A 20132-nucleotide genomic window follows, 5' to 3' on the forward strand; every position below is an offset into this window, starting at 1 on the left:
CTTATGGATACAAGTCTAGCTACAAATCTATCGCCAATTTTTAGGGTTTTATGAGATTTGAGAGAGATGTATATTTTGAGCTTCTCTTACAATTGAGCTGTCATGTCGGCTATCCATACTCAATTTCTAGGGTTTTATAAGATTTGAGAGAAAGAGAAATATTTAGAGCTTCTTCAACAATAGAGTCAGCGTGCAAGTGATCCATCCCCTATTTCTATGATTCATGAGATTTGAGAGAAATATATTCTAAACCTCTTTGTCACGCCGGCAATCCACCCTGTTCTAGGGTTTCATGAGATTTGAGAGAAAAAAGCCACATTCTGAGCTTCCCATTTAATATATATTGATAGTTGAGAGAAAGAAGGAAACATTAGGTATGATATTGTCGCCATGTCATTAGTGACAAGGATACCACCTCATATGTGTAATGAATTCGGAGAAGCTATTAGGATGGAATAGCATTACTCTTAAACAAATGATTTTGAGTTAAAATTTTTATATATATATATATAATTTAGTTGATGATATTTCACTCCAAACTTGTTTTGAGCTCATGACTCTTAAACAACCAATGTATTATATATAAAATAAGCGTTAAATGATCATATATGATAAAAAATAAATAAATGAAAGAGAATTTAAGGAAAAAAACCGAAAGTGAATAAAAATTATTATAACACAAGGGACGGGGCAATGCTATAACATGGAACCCTTGGATGTTAATCTAATAGCTCCGGGAATCCACACAAGTCCCCAAAAATGGTATGCTCATACATATATATATATATATATTAAAAACTTCATATCTGATCACCATGACCAAAATATGTGAGGTATATATTAAAAACTTCATATCTGATCACCATGACCAAAATATGAGACCTCACATAAGCTTGTTTTATGGGCGGTAAGGACATTGATTTTTGGGGAAAAATAGTACGAAAAATCATATTAAATGTTTGCCAAGCCTCTGAATTCAGCTCTGATTTAAACTTTCTGGAGTAATATAATTAGCAAAAAAACCAGAAATATTTACATATCTTCACTGTCAACAAGATGGAACAGTGAACAACAACAGCCCTGCTTCTCCTTCATAAACTAAAATGGTCTCAGTTTCAGAGTTCCACAAAGGCTCTGTTCAAATTGGTATACAAAAAGAGGAAAAACTATGAGCTTTCTGGGGTCAACCTAATATGGAAGCTCAATTAAAGTCCACAGAGTTCTCTAGAAACAAAGTCATCACTAATCGATAACGATGATGACGATGAAGGAACTTCTACATAAAGCTACATTATGTATTATGGAACTACAGAATCTACTAACCATGATGGCATAAAAGAAGAAAAAAATTCCTAAACTTTTGTTGAATTCGGAGGTGTGATCCCCTTTTCCTTGTAATATGCGTTCTCTGCGTCGGCTAGTCGGGTTTGGAACATGCCCCATTCTTTTCGACACCGCTCCCTCACCTGACATTTTCGATAAAATCAGCTTCAACATCAGCATATAAGATACACATAGAAGAGGCAAAGTATTTATTTTTGTTGTATAATTGACCTACCCCTTCCCATGGTGCTTTGCCCTTTTCTGCCTGGCCCTGTCGAAAGACAAAGAAGAAGATAAGTTAAAAAAAAAACCAGCAACTCTGCACCTGTAAATGATTTGTGATCTATCTTGTTCACCTGATTTCCAAGGGAAGGAACAACTTGATGAACGATCCATTGAGAATCCACAACTCCGATCTTCTCATGTGCCGGCTATTTGAGTAATCATAAAAAGGAAAAAAAAAAATCAACTGAAAGCTATGACAATAACCATTGCAAATATAGGACTGATGTAGATAACAATAGTCAATAAAAAAAGAAATCAAAGTGAAGTTAGTTTGACATGAGATGGTATTATAAGACATGTCTATTTAGTGTTAACATTACCTCTACACATTTTCTAAGAGCAAAATCAAGGCCCCAGCCATGAACCAAGTCATTCTGCAGTTACAACATGCATGAACATTAGGAGAATTCTTGAGGAAATAGTAAGAATTACCGAGTTGAAATTATTTCCTACCTGAATCATATGCCAGACACAGCGCCATGCATCTCGAGAAAATACAGGTGCCATTATCTCTACGAAACTATTTTAGAGAGAGGCATGCAAAGAAGGTCAAAAAGAGTATAATGGAAAGATATGCAGTGATAATTTGAGAATAAATAAGTAAAGGACTCTTACGCAGCACATGGTGGCAAATGAGGATCTGTGCACCAGCCAGGTTTTTCTTCTGTTTCTCTGTCCAATATAACAACAATGGGCTAAGAGATTTGCTTCACAATAAAACCAAGAAGATATAAACTAGTGAGAATCATTTGTCTGCATTGTGAATGCACCAAAGCTTACTTGTGGACTTCACGATCACCTCTTCTTTTTGTCATTTGCCATGTTAAGCCTTTGTTTGGCTCTAAACCAGGCTGTGAAATCTCCAAACCATGCTTCTTCACAAGCTTAACATACCTGCAAATGCAAGGTAGAATCTCATTAATTAAGCACTTTCCAAAGCAAAACATGCATGTGCTAAGAAGGATACTTACTCCTCTGCATTAAAATGTTCAACTCCTAAGTCTTCATCCCAAATAAAGATGTATTCATATGCAGCCACAATGTCAGGGTGCAAAAATCGCTTTGCATACCACCTTAGATAAGATAGTGGAGTTAAGAGATTTAAATAATATTAGTCAATCATATGATGACAACAACCAGCAAATGAAATTGTACACTAACAAAGAAAAAAGGCATGAAGCCCTACCATTTCGCCTGCTTCCTGACACTGATATGAATAGCACGTTTTGACCACTCAAACTCATCCCACTCACTAGCCCGACCATCATAATGAAATAGAAGGATTGTAAAATTTTCAGAGAACTGCAAGGGCATTATTGTCAGTAGTTTGCTATTAGCAAATGCAGAAAGTAGATAAAATAGGCAAAAATTAGTATATTGATACCTAGGATATAAAAAAACCACCATTAGATGCTAAAAGTAATTGCCATATACTATATATTTCCATTTATTCTTACACGAATAATTTAGATGCCCGAATGTCATAAATATTTGAGCTTTTTTTTTTCTCTGCTTTATTTCTTTGAGGAAAATGCATATTTTGTAAATTCTAAGCAATTTATCTATCTAGGTCTTACGCAAATTTAAGATTGTTGCAAGTGAAACAATTGAAAAATGAAGCTAATCATCTGTATCACCTCCTTATATTAGCCTTCATACCATGTTTGCTTCATAATATCAAGGGATGAGTTAATTAAAAGTATAAGAATATAAAAGGAAAATAAATATTTTATAATGATAACTAACACCTCACATCCAACTTTGCACACTCTACTATTTCATACAAACCAATGAACATAGGGTAAGACATTAATCTCATCACACTTGATTTTTAAAGCCTGGTGATCTCGTTTCCAATGACAGAGAAGTATCTTAACTAACCTTTTTCACTGCTGCATTTATATTTTCTTTTTGGCCATATCCAACCGTAAATGTCACAAGATATTTCTGCTTGATAACCAAGTCCTGCATAACATTCAACCTGATAATCAGTACGGAGAATATAAAATATGCTAAAAAAATATTAGAAGATAATTGAATATGAAAAAATTGCTATAAGTGTCTGGAAAATGACTCGCACAAATAAAATATGAAATCAAACAAGCTCGAGCTTGCTGCAAGATGCATTTCTGATCACTATGTCTCTCGCATTGTCCCTTTAATGTGTAGCAAATGACTTGCACATACAAAATATGATATCAAACAAACCTAAGACTCTTGGAAAAAAGTTCTGCTGCTAACTTTGTTTGCATTTAATGACAGACAGCAGTTAGCTGACAATATCGCATGTTGCTCACAGCCATTTTATAAAATAACACTAGATAAACCATGTGATGCATAACCATATCACCAAATGTATTTCTAAGAGCATTCAACGAGACAAATACTGTCACCCATCCACAAAATCACTTCTTTAAAACCAAAGATGGTGCCTAGTCCTAAGCAGCAATTACAAATTACAGAACTGAATGATCAATTGGAAAATTGAAATTAAAATAAAATTAAAAAAATTTGCAAACTGTTTTGATACCTAAATCCTCCCACAGCATTATACAAAATGACATTTATTACAATGGTTATGGACCTACTAACCAATAGTCCATTATCCACCTGTAATTTTTAAGGACAAGCTCCTTCCCATGAAATTTGACAATGGAGTGATGAACAATAAACAAAAAATAAAAAATAAAAGCACCTTTCTTATGTCAATAAACTTCAAAGCAAATAAAAAATAAAAGTAAATCATGATCATATCTAAGGCAGGGATGATTATTTTGTACCTACAGCACTGGAAAGGCAAATGTCCTTGATGCTGACAAAATCATAAAATCATAACATCATAGAGAATTGCACATTGCATGTGGAAGTGTCTCAAACTTATATCATGTGTATGACAACATCAAGTATAGACAATGCTTTATTAAATTAAATCCCAATAATACATTCTTGTGTATTTACAATATAAAATGGCGTAGGCTCTACTAAAATGGGACTGGCAAGAAGATATGAATTTACCCAAACGACAATAGAAAGTACAGCAGTCTTATGCAAAACACAACAGGTCCAAGTGAAAAATATAATTTAATCACATATGCAGGAAAGATTAAAAGAAGCAGCTATATACCTCACTAGGAACGCCCCACAATCTGCGAAGGTAAAAATCTGATTCTGAAACAACTATATCTGGTGGTAGTCGTTCTGCACCTCGAGGATTTGAAGGAACATATATCTATGAAACAGAGATAGTTAGCATCAACAAACTCAGCTTCTATACCACAAATAAAAATAACCGGACAACATATATCACAAAATTGCAGAATGAAGTCAAAGAACACAAAATCAATAAACACATATATAGAACTGCAAACTTCTAGCATAGATCACCTACACAAATATATCTTGGGTCATAATCAATGTGAAATGGCAATTTATTAGCTTCTACTATTTAAAGATGATGGTACAATTGTGATATCAGGACTAATTTGCAATGGGCATGCGATTAAAATTTACAAGAAAGAGACATGCTAAGTATCACAGGAGAACAATAAAACAACAATATGCCACTGCTGTATTGCGTGACAAGGAATCCATAATCTAGAGCAACATATTCTTTTCTATTCTCAACCTTAATAAAAACTCATTGGACTTAATAGTGAAAAAAAGATCATCAGAGCACAATCTGTGGCTTCTAAAGCACTACAAAGTAAGTTTAAGAAACATTTACTTAAGGATGATACATGTAAATTAAAAATTATTTTGGACACCATATATATCGAAGCCTTTTGTTCTCAATTGCAAAATTTATTCTCTTCTTCACCTTTTCACCCCACTATTTTTCTCCTCTAAAAATTCATAAGGTGAAAGAGCTTTATATACTCACTTTCCGAATCATTGTCCACATCCTTATTCAATCGCTTGAATTCATGAAAAAATTGAAACTGATGTGCCGCCCAATATTTTCATGATCCAAGCTGCTTCTTTTGGACACAATTTTGAGAAGCTCTAATAAGAATTCCTCCAGGCACCCAGGAAGTTGTTTGCCTTTAGTTCACTAGTTTAGTTCTCCAACATCTCAAGTTAAGCTTAAGCTTTTAGCAAATTCAGTTGTTGTATCTTCTTTATATTAATAAGCATATCAAAAATGCATCAGGACCTTTCAGATTACATATGCTTGGGATTTAACAGTGAGCAATTAACAAAATATGAAAGTTACAAGGGCTGAAATTTAAAGATTAGAACAAGAGAGAAAACATAAAAATGAATTTAACACTAAAAAAAAACTCACTTACCTTTAAAATATCATTAGATTCTAAATTTGAATCATTTTTACTATGACTATTTGCAGAAGACCATGCATGGTTCAGGTAGGCTTGTGTTTTAATGCCTGAGTTCTTGTCTTCAATGTATGATAATATGCTTGAAGGGAAGTGCAGCTGCAAGTTTTAGGTATTAATATGTGAATATCTTATCCACACTGCAACAAAATTTATGGAGCAACAGAATTCCGAGAGACAAATAAATGTACCCTTGTGATGTTAGCAGTAGGAAAGGAAATGCCAATGAAGAAACCAAATACAATTCCAATTACTGTTGTTGTGATAAGTCGCATACTCTCATTGGGTTTTCTCAAAAATACACTGTAGCAAAATGCAGAAGCGTGGTTTAATATGAAACACGAAAAAAATATAGAGCATGAAAGAAAAATATATTAACTCCAACAAAATAAACAAAAAATAAACCTGCGACCAGCAACTCCAAGCTTTGCCATGATAGTTCGGCTTTATAATCAGATAGAAAGGCTAAGTCTTGTGGTGAGATGATGCTCAACATTTATCGGGAAGTTCATAAATGTCAGTTGTCCGCACCCTGCGTATAAATTTTAAGCCATCATAACAAGATAAAAAAAGAAACAGAAATACAGGAATAGAAGCATCATATGCAGTTCTATAAGAACAAAGAAAATGATAAAATTCCTCATGGACCAGACAACTTCAAAGGTTGTTCACAATAAAGTGAAATGATCACAACACAACCCTTCAGCATAATACCTCGGGACATAATTCCATCACCAATAGGTAACAGTTGTTGTTTCCCAGGAAACCGAATAAACATAAGCAAAGATGATACTATTGCCACGGTGGAGAATTAGGAATGATGCCATAGCAACTACTATAGTAGACAAAATTCCCTTAAAATCATATTTTTGTCGACTCTAGGACGTCATGCAAATCCCTAATTAACTGGTTTGATTTTTCCGTCGAAGCATATTTTGGCCATGATTGACAAAACAATGATTTTTCCAAGCTACACAATTTTCCCTCCCAACAAAACCAATCATATTCCCCAAATCCATCTATAAATAGTTAAAACTCACAAGGCCAAGCCTATATACAGAGCTTCAATCAATCCAAAAACTAACAAATAAGTCTTGTTGATCTCACAGACGATGAAGTCCCAATTAAAAACAGGTATACCTACAAGATGAATATCAATGACTAAAACAATACGAACAACAGCATTTAACCGTGTTATTCATGATTCCTATTAGTACCCATATACCTAATTCCAAGTCTCCATTAACAGCACATCCCAAACCAAACCAAAGAGACTTTCCTTGCCCATTACGATCAAAACATTCAAAACCCATCTCCACCAAGCATCAAAATAAAAATAAAAATAAAAAATCAAAGCCATCAATCAATCAATCAAATCAAAGCAACGAAATTCACCGCAGATTTGGAAAAAAAACAACCCATAAAGCAATCACAAACAGGAAAAAAAAAATAGATCACCTGATAACCCATTCCAAGATCCCCACCAAAATCACCCAAAAAAAAAAAGCCCGGGCAGCGAGTTCCTCAAATCAAATCCAGCCCCAAATATATACAAGAATCCGAGACCAAACAGCGAGAGATTTCCGCCTTTAGGGATCCTTCCAATGCTCCCAACGCGTGAGCCGTTTCTCCAATGGATGAAAAGCGAACCACCGAGAGAGAGAGAGAGAGAGAGAGAGGAGAAAAAGGCGATGCCAAAGAAGAAGAGAAACGGAGATGGAAAAAGGCCAAGGGTGAATTTGTATTTAAAAGTTTGCCCGGAGGGTGTTTACGGAATTTTACTCGTGAACCGAGAATGTTTTCCTCGCGCAACGTGCCAGGTGCGACCAACGTGACGAGCGAACAACAAACCTTCAAAGAAAATTTTTAGTCATATCTTTCTCATTGTTTTATACTATTTGTTTTTGTTTATTGATTATGAATTTATGATGATGATGATCTGTTCATTCACACCTTTTTTTATATTAATTTTTTTAAAAAAAAAAAAATAATTTATAATTGTTTTTTTTTAATAATTAAATTTAGAACCGGTACATATGATGTGTCTGGTCTGATAAAGATGGTTTGGTACTTACAATGACTAAGAATTTCTTCATGATATCAATATTAGAATACATTCAACACAACATTGGGTTCAGATGCACAATTTGGAGGAAGTACTGTGAGGAAATTTGTGTGTCAAGATAATGTGTGAAGCTTCGGGAGCCATCGTTGTCGTCGGTGTATGGTTTGGGATGATGTTAGCAGAAGGAAGCTGATGATTTGATTATCTTGATCCGAAACCGAACCATTTTGCAAGGAAGAATCTGTTCTTTGCCCGCGGAGCTGGAGCCGGAGCCGAAGCAGGTGATGGTTTTGGAGCAGGAGAAGGAGTCGGCAGTGTTTGAATCGGTGCAAGAACTTGTATTTGCTTTGGCTTTTCTGTCAAGAAATAACAAGGTTGAATAATTAAACAGATGGAACGATGATCGTATTCAAAATCTGCAACAGAATTAATACAGCATTTGCCATTTGGCATGCATCACAAGAGAAAAGACAGTCCGAGAGGGGTTAAAATTGACAACTATTTTCTCAAAATGGTAATGATACTATCAAAACCAATCACGCTATTCAAAATCTTTACAGATTAGGACAACTACTTGCTATGAGAATCTATGCATAATGAAGTGCTATTTTGGTGCCATTTTTGTCATTGTGTCATTCAATATAACATCCTATATCTTAATATTGTAGAAATGTTCAACCAACATAGGAACTAAAAGGATGAAGCATGCAGGACTATGTTCAAACTTTTGTTCACACCATTGCTTGTGGCAATTTGGTAAGAAGAAATCATGACCTAGTTGGTTTCAACTGAAAGCGTCAGTAAAACATTGCAAGACATCAGGAAACCTGAAGTTGCTCCAAGTTTTAGGCTGTGTTACCGGTCAGACTTATCAATGAACATCATCACACTTCAGTCACGGTGTTATTCGATTCGTTTGTCACATCCATGACCAACATTTTGAACAATATATATGGAAAGGCAGAGTAGGTTGCACTCCATGACTGAGCATATCAACAAGGATTGCACACCTTACAAAAATATGTGATTATGGGCTCTTGGTTAGTAAATAATTAATGTTACTAGGCATTTGCTTAATAATTGTGTGATACCTTCTTGAGGAGAACTTGATGCCGACTTCCTAATTGTAACTTTATGCTCCTGCAGTGCTCCATTTTCATCATTATCTAAACGATAGCATACAAAAGACATCAGCCAGTAGAAATAATCAAGTAGTGATCTTACACAAAATAATTGCAACCAAGTTCTTAACAATCTGGGATTAAAACATTGGCTTCCTCCGATTCTTGGTTCTTTTTTATTGCAAAACGATCTCATACAAATTAGAGCTCGAGTAGTGTAAGCAAGTACAAATTAGTGCAATGAACACAACAGCTGCTCCATTGGTGATCATGTCTTCTAAAGATTTGAACTCAACTCACAGCAGTTTCAGAGATCTTACATTGCCCACGTTAAGAGATTTTCTCCACAACCATAGTTCAATCCTTAGAATGGAATAACCTTGAGGATAGGTAAGTTCACTGTGGGATGTTATATATCAAAGAGAAATTCAGTTCTAAACATATCTGGCACTAAATGTACCAGTCCGGGTTCGAAGTAGTTGTGAATATTGTTCCAGAGAAAACATAAATCGTTGCTATATTTCTCTTATGAAAAGTCTAGTTAATATTTTCAATATTGTGTACAAGAGTTTCGACTGGAACTAAACCAACTACATAGTCTATACATTACAGAAGGGAATCAATTCTGGTTGATAGTTGACTAACAAAGGGTGCTTCTTCATTAGCTTAACTAATTAAAATCAAAAACCCAAACCCTCAAACAAGCAGTTATTTCCTTTTCCACATATTTCTTCTCAATTAAGGAGCATTTTAAGAATTATGGCTTCTTGTTAGTTGAACTACATCACATCAATAAAATGGCAGGTCATCAATTCAAACAACCTGATGTTGACTGCAAAACACACACTCTTGCAGTGGATAACATTGAAATAGTTGGGGATCAAAGAAAAACAATACAAAAACATTCACATTGATGAAAAAATTTAATGAAAATAACGTGAGAACAAAGGAAGCCTGATGTGGTTTTGAATTTTAATCCATTGCGGTTGCCCAAAGAACGTCAATATCAAGGAAAGCCAAGGAAAGCCTGAATGAGTTGGAAGAATATAGGAAAAGTCACACAAACTTAACATCATAGACAATTATTAGTTTCACTGGTGGATCAAGGGGGTGAAAAGGAAGTCATTTGAAATTATTTAGGAGGTAAACTTTTAGACTGAATTGAACAAATTTTGACTTAATAAATACAACCCAAAATAACTATTTTAAGAATAAAAATTTCCTTTCTGATTAATGATAATTGTTTACTGATGTTAAATACTTAAATGAATTTTTAAAATAATTATTAAATATGTTTATTTAAATAATTAAATTTTGTTTTAAAACCAAAAAAGGTTTGGTAGTTAACCTTGGAGTGTTGGATTGGAGCCTTGGGGTAACCCACCAACCAAACTTAACCATAAGATTTTCTTTTGTGGAAACCCATTATTCAGTTTTACTAAGGATTTCAACATATCACCAAAGTAGGAGATGAACCTACCATTAGGACTCTAATAAGAAATTAAAAATTGTTGTTGGGTGTAGTGATTAACATGCTTGATATATGTAATAAACTCATTGGCATATACATATGCATTTCAATCATCAGCACACAGGAATGCAACTGATTTAAACAATAAAACTTCAGTCAGACTTCCTACTTTATAGATAATGCTCAATCATGTGTGCTTCATTTATCTTAATAGTCAAAAACAAAACACAGTAAAAACTAGCAACAGGTTCAGAAAAGTCTGCTTTCTGTTGAATGCAAAACAAATAAATAATGTAATTATTCAAAGAACTCGAAAGGTAGAGTAAAAGCTTACTCCCACAAGAAGGATTCCCATAATTACGCTTGAGAGCTTCAAGAAACAATTTGTCCCTATGATCCTGAATTACTGTTGAGACCAAATATGAAATATTACAAACTGAGCATAGAAGCAATCCGGGCAATTATGCATTTGACCATGGGAGAAGAGACACATACATTGTTCAAAGAGTTCTTGTCTTAAGCCAGGAAAAGAGCCAACCAAGAGCAACTGTGTAGCTTCTGCATCTCTATGTGTGTGAAATTTAGAAAATTTGTCAAGATTACGTGTATCCAAAAGAATTCCTGCAAGCTGAGAAAGGGTGAGATTCAGAAAAAGAAAAGGAAACAAAGAAGATAATTTAATAAGGAACATATGAGAAAACAGCAGCCTTAGAAAATTTACCAAGAGTTTTTTCATATTAGGAGTCTGAAGCAACTCGTATGCATGTTCACAGTAGTTATCCGTGAGAATAGTGCAAATTGATGCCACCTACAAAGATAATGCAAGAGTTGATAACAATCCAGACACTCTTGATAGTCTTAAATTAGTTGATTTTATCAGTAGCATAAAACTCAATTACCTCATTATTTGTGTTCAGCACATCTTTCCCTGTAACAAGTATACTGAATTGATTTGACATAACCAGACCATCCAAATCAACCTGATTACAGATAATAACAACTAATTACCACATGGTATAGATTCATGGCATAGGCTTAAATCTGATAAACACAATTATGCAGCCACAAATCAACATATTTCTCAAATGATGTTTATAAAAAGAAAAGACAATATTTTTAAGACAAAAAAGCTAAAAGAGTGAATAAAGCCACCCAAGAAACACCACTTTGATTTCCAAGGAAGAATAGGGTGCTGCCCCGATTTTAGCAACATTGATACTTAATTATAGTTACCTTAATTCTGTGCCAAACAGCAATGCTACTTCATGAATTTACCATAACATCAATGGTTTCACCATGCATGCTCTTGTTATGTGAAGCGCTGTCACTGCACCTCATACATTCATTGCATAGTTGGATGAGTTCATCACTCCAACATCATATAAAATTACCAGAGGGTGTCCATAATAGAATCTCTTTCAAGCAAGGGTAAATGTAACGAGCATAGTTGCTGTTTATATATTTTGAAAGGGTATGCATAAGAAGAACAATATAAGGAGATATGAAAAAACTCTATATACTTCAATTAATTAGTTAGTGAAATACCCGAACGTTTCTTACAGATTAATCATTTGAAGTTACTAAAATTAAAAACATCACACAAATTTAATCATACTACACACCTATTTAAGCTAAAGTACCAAAGCAAACACTTGAAAGACAACCCACATGGTAAGCAGCTAAAGTCAGGTTCCATAACATACATTTGATCAATGTGTTAGATAAACCATAGTTAAAGTTGAAAATCCAGTCACATTAAACCACTGGTCTAATAGGTCTAATCCACTGTACATTTAATGTCTTGACTCTTGAGCCTCAACATAAGAAGATTCTCAAAGAAATAAGAAGATTCTCAAAGAAATTCACTTAACAAGCGGTGAAGATATTTTATAGATCCATATGGTCTCGGAATGGCTGTTACTACATCCTTGTTTAAACTTGTCTTCATAAATTTCATGCCATCAAGATTATAAAGCAAAAGATATACCATAAGAATAATTTAAGAGTCCTGAAACCAAAACTGAGTCAATTGTACAAATTCTGAGTCCAATTTGAGCCCAATTGTTGAACATGGCGATACTTATGACAGCAAAGAACAGGTAAGGTCAAGGTGCATAGTTTCATAGACAAATAAAATATGGTCATTCAATCAGTTCTCAAATTTAGAGCAGAGGCTTGACTAGGGTTATAGTTCATAAAACTTGCAACTTGAAACCACCCAATAAGAATTACAGAAAGAAAATATTTCACCAACAGCTTCAATCCAAAAAAAGAGGATGCAAATTGATCGTGTTAGCAATTAAACAGAACTTCAAGACCAGGGCATTGTTGTGAGACAATTGAGAAAGCAGAGAATTTTCCAATATAGAGTTAGGGGATACCTCATCAGAGAAAAGCAGAGCAGATGCATCAATTCCAAGATAGTGAAAAAGCCACGCAACCTGCCTGTGCGTTTGCATACTCCGCCTCTTCAAGTTCATCACCGGAACAACCACCCCTTCACCGCCTTCCTTATTCTCCATGTTCTCCAACAGCCACGCGTAGCCAATGGTAGCCACCATCGAGCTCGCCATGCCTGCTAGCCAAACCATCCAACAGCACAACAACATTAGCATCAAAGGAGAGGAAAAACACATCAAAGATCCAAATTGATTCGAGCCTCAACTGATACCAGATGAAGCGGAGAGCAAGATCTTGGCGTTAGCGTTGCCATTGGCGAAGACCTTCTTTCCAGATATCCTCGCAATAAGGGCCCTCTGCCTTTTGAGGAAGGAGTTGATCTGCATAACATCATCATCCACGACCAAATCAAGGTGGCGACCGACGGACTCCAGCTCCCGAGAAGCGGAACGCCGGCCTCTGGAGCTCAGCAGCCCCTTATCGCCGCCCAGCCCGCCAAGCTTCTCCAGCGAGCAAGTCGAGGAGGAGATCGACCTCCTATGCGCCGTCTCAACCAAAACCCTAGGAGGCGAGAGCACAAGGTCATTCCTTCCATTGAGCTGGGACTGGGGATCATCCTGGAATCGAGACTTAGGGCGGGCGGAAAGCTTGGGATGAAGCGCAACAAAGGCGCCCAGGGGATCGCTGGGGTTGGCAGTGCCTTGAGGCCATTCGTGCACCGGTGAGGGAAGGTCGGTGCCGGCGCCGGCGCCGGGTACGGCATCGGAGTTGTTGCGGTTGTGCCTCGCGGAGCGAGAGAGGATTTCGCCGCTGAAACCCTCCGTTGATCTATTCCTGCTCTCAAATTTCTCATTTTTAAGACATTTTTCTAAATTAAATAAAAATGGAAATAAACAAATTGTTTTTTTTTTTAACATTTATTTCTTGTGATTTGTTCTTTATTTACAAAAATTAAGAAACTAATTTGAATGTGATGTATAATTAAACTTATATAAATATATATATATATATATATATATATATATATTATAATTAAATTATTTATTTCTTGCTTTGTAAAATGTAAGAGATTATATATAGTTCTTTTTTTATTTTAATATTAAAAAAAAAATTCTCCTTCTCCACTCTGCTTGACAAAATAATTTAAATTAAATATAAGAAAGACCAACTAAGCCACACTTAATATATATATTTTTTTTATTTAAATGTAATAATGCGTTGAATGCATGGACAAGCACAAGACAAGTGCATTGGAAACTATGGTTGAAAAATATATAAATTTTTAATAGGTGAGAAGCAAAGACAACAATTTTGTTCTAGTTTTTATCGTTTATGCTTCTTCTTCTTCACATTTGTTTAACTTCATATATATTTTTAGAAAGACGACAAGCACCAGAATCTAGGGACATGCACATATAGGGAGCAAAGCTAACGCCGACCCACATATTCTCACCTTGCATAGACTATGAAGTTCGATTCCGGGTCCTCCCCGAAAAAAACACCTTGCGCAAGGGACCCGATGCCAATTAACTCAAAAGCCGTTGGCTTAACTCCATATTCAAACTCAACATCCATGATATAGCCAACGACCTTTGGGTCTATTGGTACACGGGTCGCCGATAGAGCTCTCATCGAGTTGTGAGAGTTCGATTCTCGGCTGAGGGCACATTTCTAGGAGTTATGAATAGTGGTTGTGTATGGATGGTTCCAGCACCCACGTGAGCGTGGCCCCATCCCCATTTATTCCACCGAGACTTGTGCACGTCCCTGGGTCTCTAGTGGGTTCACCCCGCTCCTCTTCCCAAAAAAAAAACATCCATGATATATATATATATATATATATAACATAAAATTCAATAGGAATGATGTTAAAAAAATTGAACTTTAAACTTATAAAAATATCAAGAAAAAAAACATTGTTAAAAAATTATTCATAACTAAAATACAAAACACAAAAAATCACAAAGCACAAGACTAGAGACAAAGCACAAACAAATACAAACCTTCTTGCCGATCGTGAAAGAGGATCCCGTCGATCAATGAATGAAGGAGGAGCCGAAACAAATTTCGGAGAGCCAGAACTCTTACCGGATGAAACACTCTTCCTAACTAAAGATTCGGCAACCATTTTCCTTGCTTCTTCCAACCATTCTTGTGTTTTCCGGCCTTCACTAATTTTTCCGGGACTTTCATCATTTTTGCTCTTTTGCTTTGTCATAGTACTCTCAAAACTCTCTTCACTATCATTTTTAGTACTTTTGATCATGATACTCTCAAAGTTTTTTTCTCTATTCCCACTCCCAAAAAACCAATCATTCATCAAATTGGCAATGTCCGGTACTAACACTTGTTGTTGTTGTTGTTGTTGTTCACTCTTAGCTTTGAATTGCATGTTCATTGCTAAGTGAACTTATAATTAAATAGTATCTAAAAAATGGTTTACAGAGTTAAAAGGTTTAGAAAAAATAGGTGTGAGTTCTAGAGGGATTTAAGGAATGAAAGGGAGGGTGAGTTGAAGATGGAGATTGGCTGAGAACACAAAGAGAAAAAGCCGGCATTTTTGAAGCATTTGATGGTGTTTCCTAGTTGATGATGTTGAGGCAATTTGGAGCTGAAATTTGGCTTAAGTATGGGAAGCCGGCATCTCTTGCTTTTTATGTTGCATGGCTTTGGATTTTAGAGTGTTAAATGCATGAGATTTTGTCTTCTAATGCATGCAATAAAAAAAAAAAATTACATATATATATTCTTAAAAAAAACAAAGTATTATTTGTTTTTACAACCAAAAATAATTAAAAAAATATTTTTTTTAAATGTAAACAAATAATGCTTCTGAAACATGGAAAATTAATATTTCATTCAGTTATGCCCTCATCACATATGAGTTAAAGTTTAAACTTGTCTTCTCAACAAGATACGAACACTCTGCATATAGGATCTGGTGCCAATAAACTAAAAAGTTATTAACTCGTCTATTTATTTTTGCAAAACATAAGTTTCTTTTTATTTTGAATATTTGAATATCAATTTAGATATTTCATTTAAGGAAGAGATTATGAGTTATTTTTGAAAATTGTTGGGAACTTAATAGTAAAAAAATAAAAATAAAAATTTGTTAGTGTTATTTAGATTCTCTAATAACAAATGAGCCACGTTAATCAAGACACAGTGGGGAAATTGATTTTACGAAAAAAAAAACTTATATTTATATTTTCATAGTAATTAGTTATGATAATTAATGGTTAACTACAACAAGATCAGTGGTTATTCATCATCATAGAGTAACATGCATGTATAAATGTTTATTGAAAAAAAATATGATTAATAAAAAAATAAAATGAATAAAAAAGCCAAATATGAAGCCAACCCAAAATTATATAAAGTAAGAGGGATTACATTATTGTTTACATAAATTGTATCTAGATACCTATTGACATATTATAATGTTAGCCAATGTAAACTATAAAAGAATAAGTGCGCATATATTCCCTTCTTGCTTCCACCATTGGCAAGCTCCAAACAAAAGGCATAAATTTTCCTTGTACTCTTCTATCCCTTTCTCCTTCTCCCTAACATTCTTCTATCCCTTTTTGATATATATATATATATAATATCAATCATCCTTCAATTTGTTGTTTAGGAAAAATGAATTGAGCTCATTTAACAAATAAATCTTTAGAATGGGTTTTGTTTCGGATGTTTGTCTTATATATATATATATAATATTCAATTCAAACAAATAATTATACTTTGTCAAAAATAAAAAAATAATTATAAGTTTTTTTTAGCAATAGAGCAGGAAAAAAAAAAGCACAAAAACTAAAAAATAAAAAAGAAATCAAAAGAAGAGTTGTCGACTGGTTATTCTTATTTGTTTTGAGTTAACACTTCACTAACAATGCATACAACGTAGAAATATTTTTTAAAAAAAACTTAGGTGTTAGATGTTAACTCTAAGAATAAAAGAGTTAATATTTCATCCCTTCTCCAAATCAAAGACTAAGTTAAAATTTGTGATTTATATGTATTTCATTTTTTTTTACTTGCAAACTTAAGCTGATAGATTGAAAAACTTAGACATAGATGATAATATTTATATGCTTCTAAATTAACTGATACACAAGTACTATTAATTACTCCAATAATAAACATTAACAAAAAAACAATAATTACATATTAAAAAATTAACTCATAATGAGATAATAAACTAAAACTCTCAACGTTTAGTTCTACAAGAAGAAGAGAGGAGCACACCACCAGGAGGATCACTAAGAACAATAGAACAATGAGAGTACAACCAATAAGTGATATGTAATAAGGTACCAAAGTCTGATCTTGTTCTAAACCTCCCTCTCACCTCCATTGCAATCTTATTTTCATTCACTTGTTTCCACCATCCGTTTGCTTTAGCTTCCCCTATCACCACCTCGCTCGTCACCATATGCAAACTCCTCAACACCGTCTCCCCGGCCCTCTCGGAGAAGCCGGGGATAGCTTGTGCCGCGATAAGAGTGTTATTGAAGTAAAGGTCGAGTTCTATGTAGCTAAAGAAGATATTCACCTATTAAACAAGACCACAAACACTATATAAATATATATATAGTAGTTGGTATTTCATTCTACTCCAAACTTAATTAAAGATCAAAAATTATATATGCATGATGCATTAATTAGAAAGGTATACCTTATGATTAGGATTGGAGAAGTTGGCAAGAATGGTAAGATCGGCATTGAGGTAAATGCCCATATCGGTATCAATGTGGCCGGCGTTGAGAGTGGCGCCGGAGATGAAAAGATGTGGGCTACGAGGCCGGAAAATTAGGTAGATTATGAGCACGGTAAGGCCGGCAATGATTATCGCCGACGAAAGAAGAGTGCAGAAAATACCAAACAACCATGTCAAGGGCTTGGCTTTGCTTGGTTTAGGAACGGCGCCGGCCAAGCCATGGCGTGTTGGAGGATTTTCAGGGTTGGTTACCTTGTTCAAATTGTGTGTTGGTGTTGATGCCATATAGTTCTGTAATGAAGAAGAAGAAGAAGAAGAAGAAGAAGAAGAAGAAGAAGAAGGAGGAGGAGGAGGAGGAGGAGGAGGAGGAAGATGGTGATGATGATAAAGAATGATATGTGAATTAATTTTTAAAATGGGAGGGAAAGGGAAGGGGAGAAGGAAAGAATCAATTTTGTTTGTTTGTTTGTTTGTTTGTTTGTTTTTGAAAAAAAGTGATTGGTGTTTTATATTGCAAGTAAATGCTTGATACCAAAAGATATTATATATGTATATATATTGATTTAGATTTGTAGAGGGAGTACTTCATTGAGTGGAGGGAATGCAAGTAATCTTGTTGATGTTGAGATGATTTATAAATGTTAAAAAGTTATATTAAAAAAAAATTTGTTGTAAAAAATTAATTGACTTAATGTAGAGGAGTTTTACTTTAGGTTAGACATTTTCTTTTATATCAATAAGAATTGCATCTTTTTGTATTGAATGTTGTGAATAAGGCAATCAAAGACTAGTTTACTTGGGCCAAGTCAATTGGAATTGGTGAAGCATTGTTCTAAGTTAGAAATCTTAATCATCTATCAGAGTAATAAAAGTCAATCATATTCTCAGTTAAATCCTAAATTAAAGCCTTTTGACTCTATCTTATTCTCATGAATCATGATCATAGAATTTTCAAAAATTAGCACTAGTTATCAAACACTAGTCTTTTAAAAAATAGTTTAATTTGCTTTAATTTTGTTAGAATTTGTGATATAAATTCTATTTAACTCAACCATAAAAGCTCACATCAAATTTATATGATTTTTTAAATTATAATTTTTTTTTAGGTATTGGACTTGACTCAAATACATGCTTAGAATTAGACCGAGACTTATAGTAAGACTTAGAAAATCTAAGCTCTAATTAAACATATTTTTGTAGGGATTTTATAGTGTGAAGAAATAACTCTAGCAAAGTGTGTACCATAGTATTGTGCTCAATTTTTAATATACCGGAAGTTTGGGACCTTTCATCCTTTGCCTTTGGTTTTTTCCTATTTTTGGTTTTTGGCAAGTCTTTGTATTTTTATTTTTTTCCATAGTTTGTATATATATATATATATATATATATATATATATTCCTATTTAAAATTCTAATTGTAAAGAATTTATTTAATTTTAATAATTAAATAAATAACTCAACAAGTTAGCTTGGTTGAAAAAAAAAAAATCTAACCGAAGGGTCTTTAGTTTAACAACACCGGTCCCAATAGAAAAGATGTCATTGCGGGAAGCTCAATACCTTGATTTGAAACATGTAGGATGTAATGGGTGCCAAAAAAAGATCTCTGATTGTGGAAGTGAGTTTACTGCCCAATTCCCACACCAATCTAGTGAGAGTGCATGAGTTAAACGATCAATTCCCGGCCATGTGCATGGCCATGACATGTAAATGCGCTTATCACGCTTATAAAAAAAAAATCTAATATATTATGAAAATAAATGAAAGGGAAATTTTATTTTTAAAAATAATGATTTATATTTGAGCTTGTTATCAAATATAAATCTTTAAAATTTTTAATGATGAAATTAATGTTAGATTAATATTTAAAAACTATGAAAGAACCAAAAATTTGTAATTACTTGCAACCCTTACAAATGTTTATACAGCCAAATGCTATATTGCTATTTACTTTCCTCTCAAAACAAACATTGTTTTAATTTTTCTTACAATTTTTGCAAATATCAAACCAGAAATTTTAAATAATATAATAAGGCAAAAGTTTTTTACAAACATTCTTTCCTAAAGCATTCTTACACAAAAACAACAACTAAAATATTAATATAAATAATACAATTAGATTATTTCAGTCTAAACAATAGATAGGTTATGGTCAAATGAATGGTGATAACTCTATGTTCATAGATTTAATTATCTACAAACATGAGTAGAGAACCGGTTCTCATATAGTAATCATTAATATCCATCCATACACATAATCCTTTCATAAAATAATATGACCCAATTGATGTTTCAAATAAATCTTTTTAATTCTTTTTCTTGAATATATAATAATACAGAAAATAATAACTTTATAGCATATTAACAAAAATAAATCAATATACAACCTTGTCAGGTGTGCAATTGA

The 20132-nt window shown here is 33.9% G+C and overlaps 3 protein-coding genes across 7 annotated transcripts; all 3 read right to left on the bottom strand.

Moving 5' to 3' along the window:
• Nucleotides 1-1065: 1065 nt before the first annotated feature.
• LOC120275950 lies at nt 1066-7666 on the bottom strand. The gene is made up of 15 exons (XM_039282687.1): nt 7401-7666; nt 6348-6474; nt 6134-6245; nt 5898-6041; nt 4733-4837; nt 3490-3573; nt 2795-2910; nt 2580-2681; nt 2389-2502; nt 2224-2280; nt 2062-2128; nt 1929-1982; nt 1680-1754; nt 1559-1594; nt 1066-1466 (listed from the first exon to the last, which is right to left on the bottom strand). Exons 2-15 carry the CDS (start codon nt 6374-6376, stop codon nt 1353-1355), a joined length of 1209 nt encoding a protein of 402 aa, XP_039138621.1. The 5' UTR covers nt 6377-6474; nt 7401-7666; the 3' UTR covers nt 1066-1352.
• Nucleotides 7667-7979: 313 nt separating this feature from the next.
• On the bottom strand, nt 7980-15438 carry LOC120275941. 5 transcript variants are annotated; one of them, XM_039282673.1, is made up of 10 exons: nt 15003-15438; nt 13265-13833; nt 12981-13174; nt 11499-11579; nt 11321-11407; nt 11095-11227; nt 10934-11005; nt 9099-9173; nt 8867-9017; nt 8285-8363 (listed from the first exon to the last, which is right to left on the bottom strand). In XM_039282673.1, exons 1-9 carry the CDS (start codon nt 15395-15397, stop codon nt 8911-8913), a joined length of 1713 nt encoding a protein of 570 aa, XP_039138607.1. In that variant the 5' UTR covers nt 15398-15438; the 3' UTR covers nt 8285-8363; nt 8867-8910. The 5 variants fall into 5 exon arrangements, with proteins under 5 accessions (XP_039138605.1, XP_039138604.1, XP_039138607.1 ...); XM_039282671.1 differs by lacking the exon at nt 8867-9017 and having other exon boundaries at nt 7980-8363; nt 13271-13833; XM_039282670.1 differs by lacking the exon at nt 8867-9017 and having other exon boundaries at nt 7980-8363.
• A 1679-nt stretch (nt 15439-17117) lies between these two features.
• Nucleotides 17118-18093, bottom strand: LOC120276347 (NDR1/HIN1-like protein 13). Its single transcript, XM_039283070.1, has 2 exons — nt 17684-18093; nt 17118-17560 (listed from the first exon to the last, which is right to left on the bottom strand). The coding sequence occupies exons 1-2, from the start codon at nt 18008-18010 to the stop codon at nt 17216-17218; spliced, it is 672 nt and encodes a 223-aa protein (XP_039139004.1). The 5' UTR covers nt 18011-18093; the 3' UTR covers nt 17118-17215.
• Nucleotides 18094-20132: the final 2039 nt, after the last annotated feature.

The sequence above is a fragment of the Dioscorea cayenensis genome, chromosome 14, assembly GCF_009730915.1.
Source record: "Dioscorea cayenensis subsp. rotundata cultivar TDr96_F1 chromosome 14, TDr96_F1_v2_PseudoChromosome.rev07_lg8_w22 25.fasta, whole genome shotgun sequence".
NCBI classification, from domain to species: domain Eukaryota; kingdom Viridiplantae; phylum Streptophyta; class Magnoliopsida; order Dioscoreales; family Dioscoreaceae; genus Dioscorea; species Dioscorea cayenensis.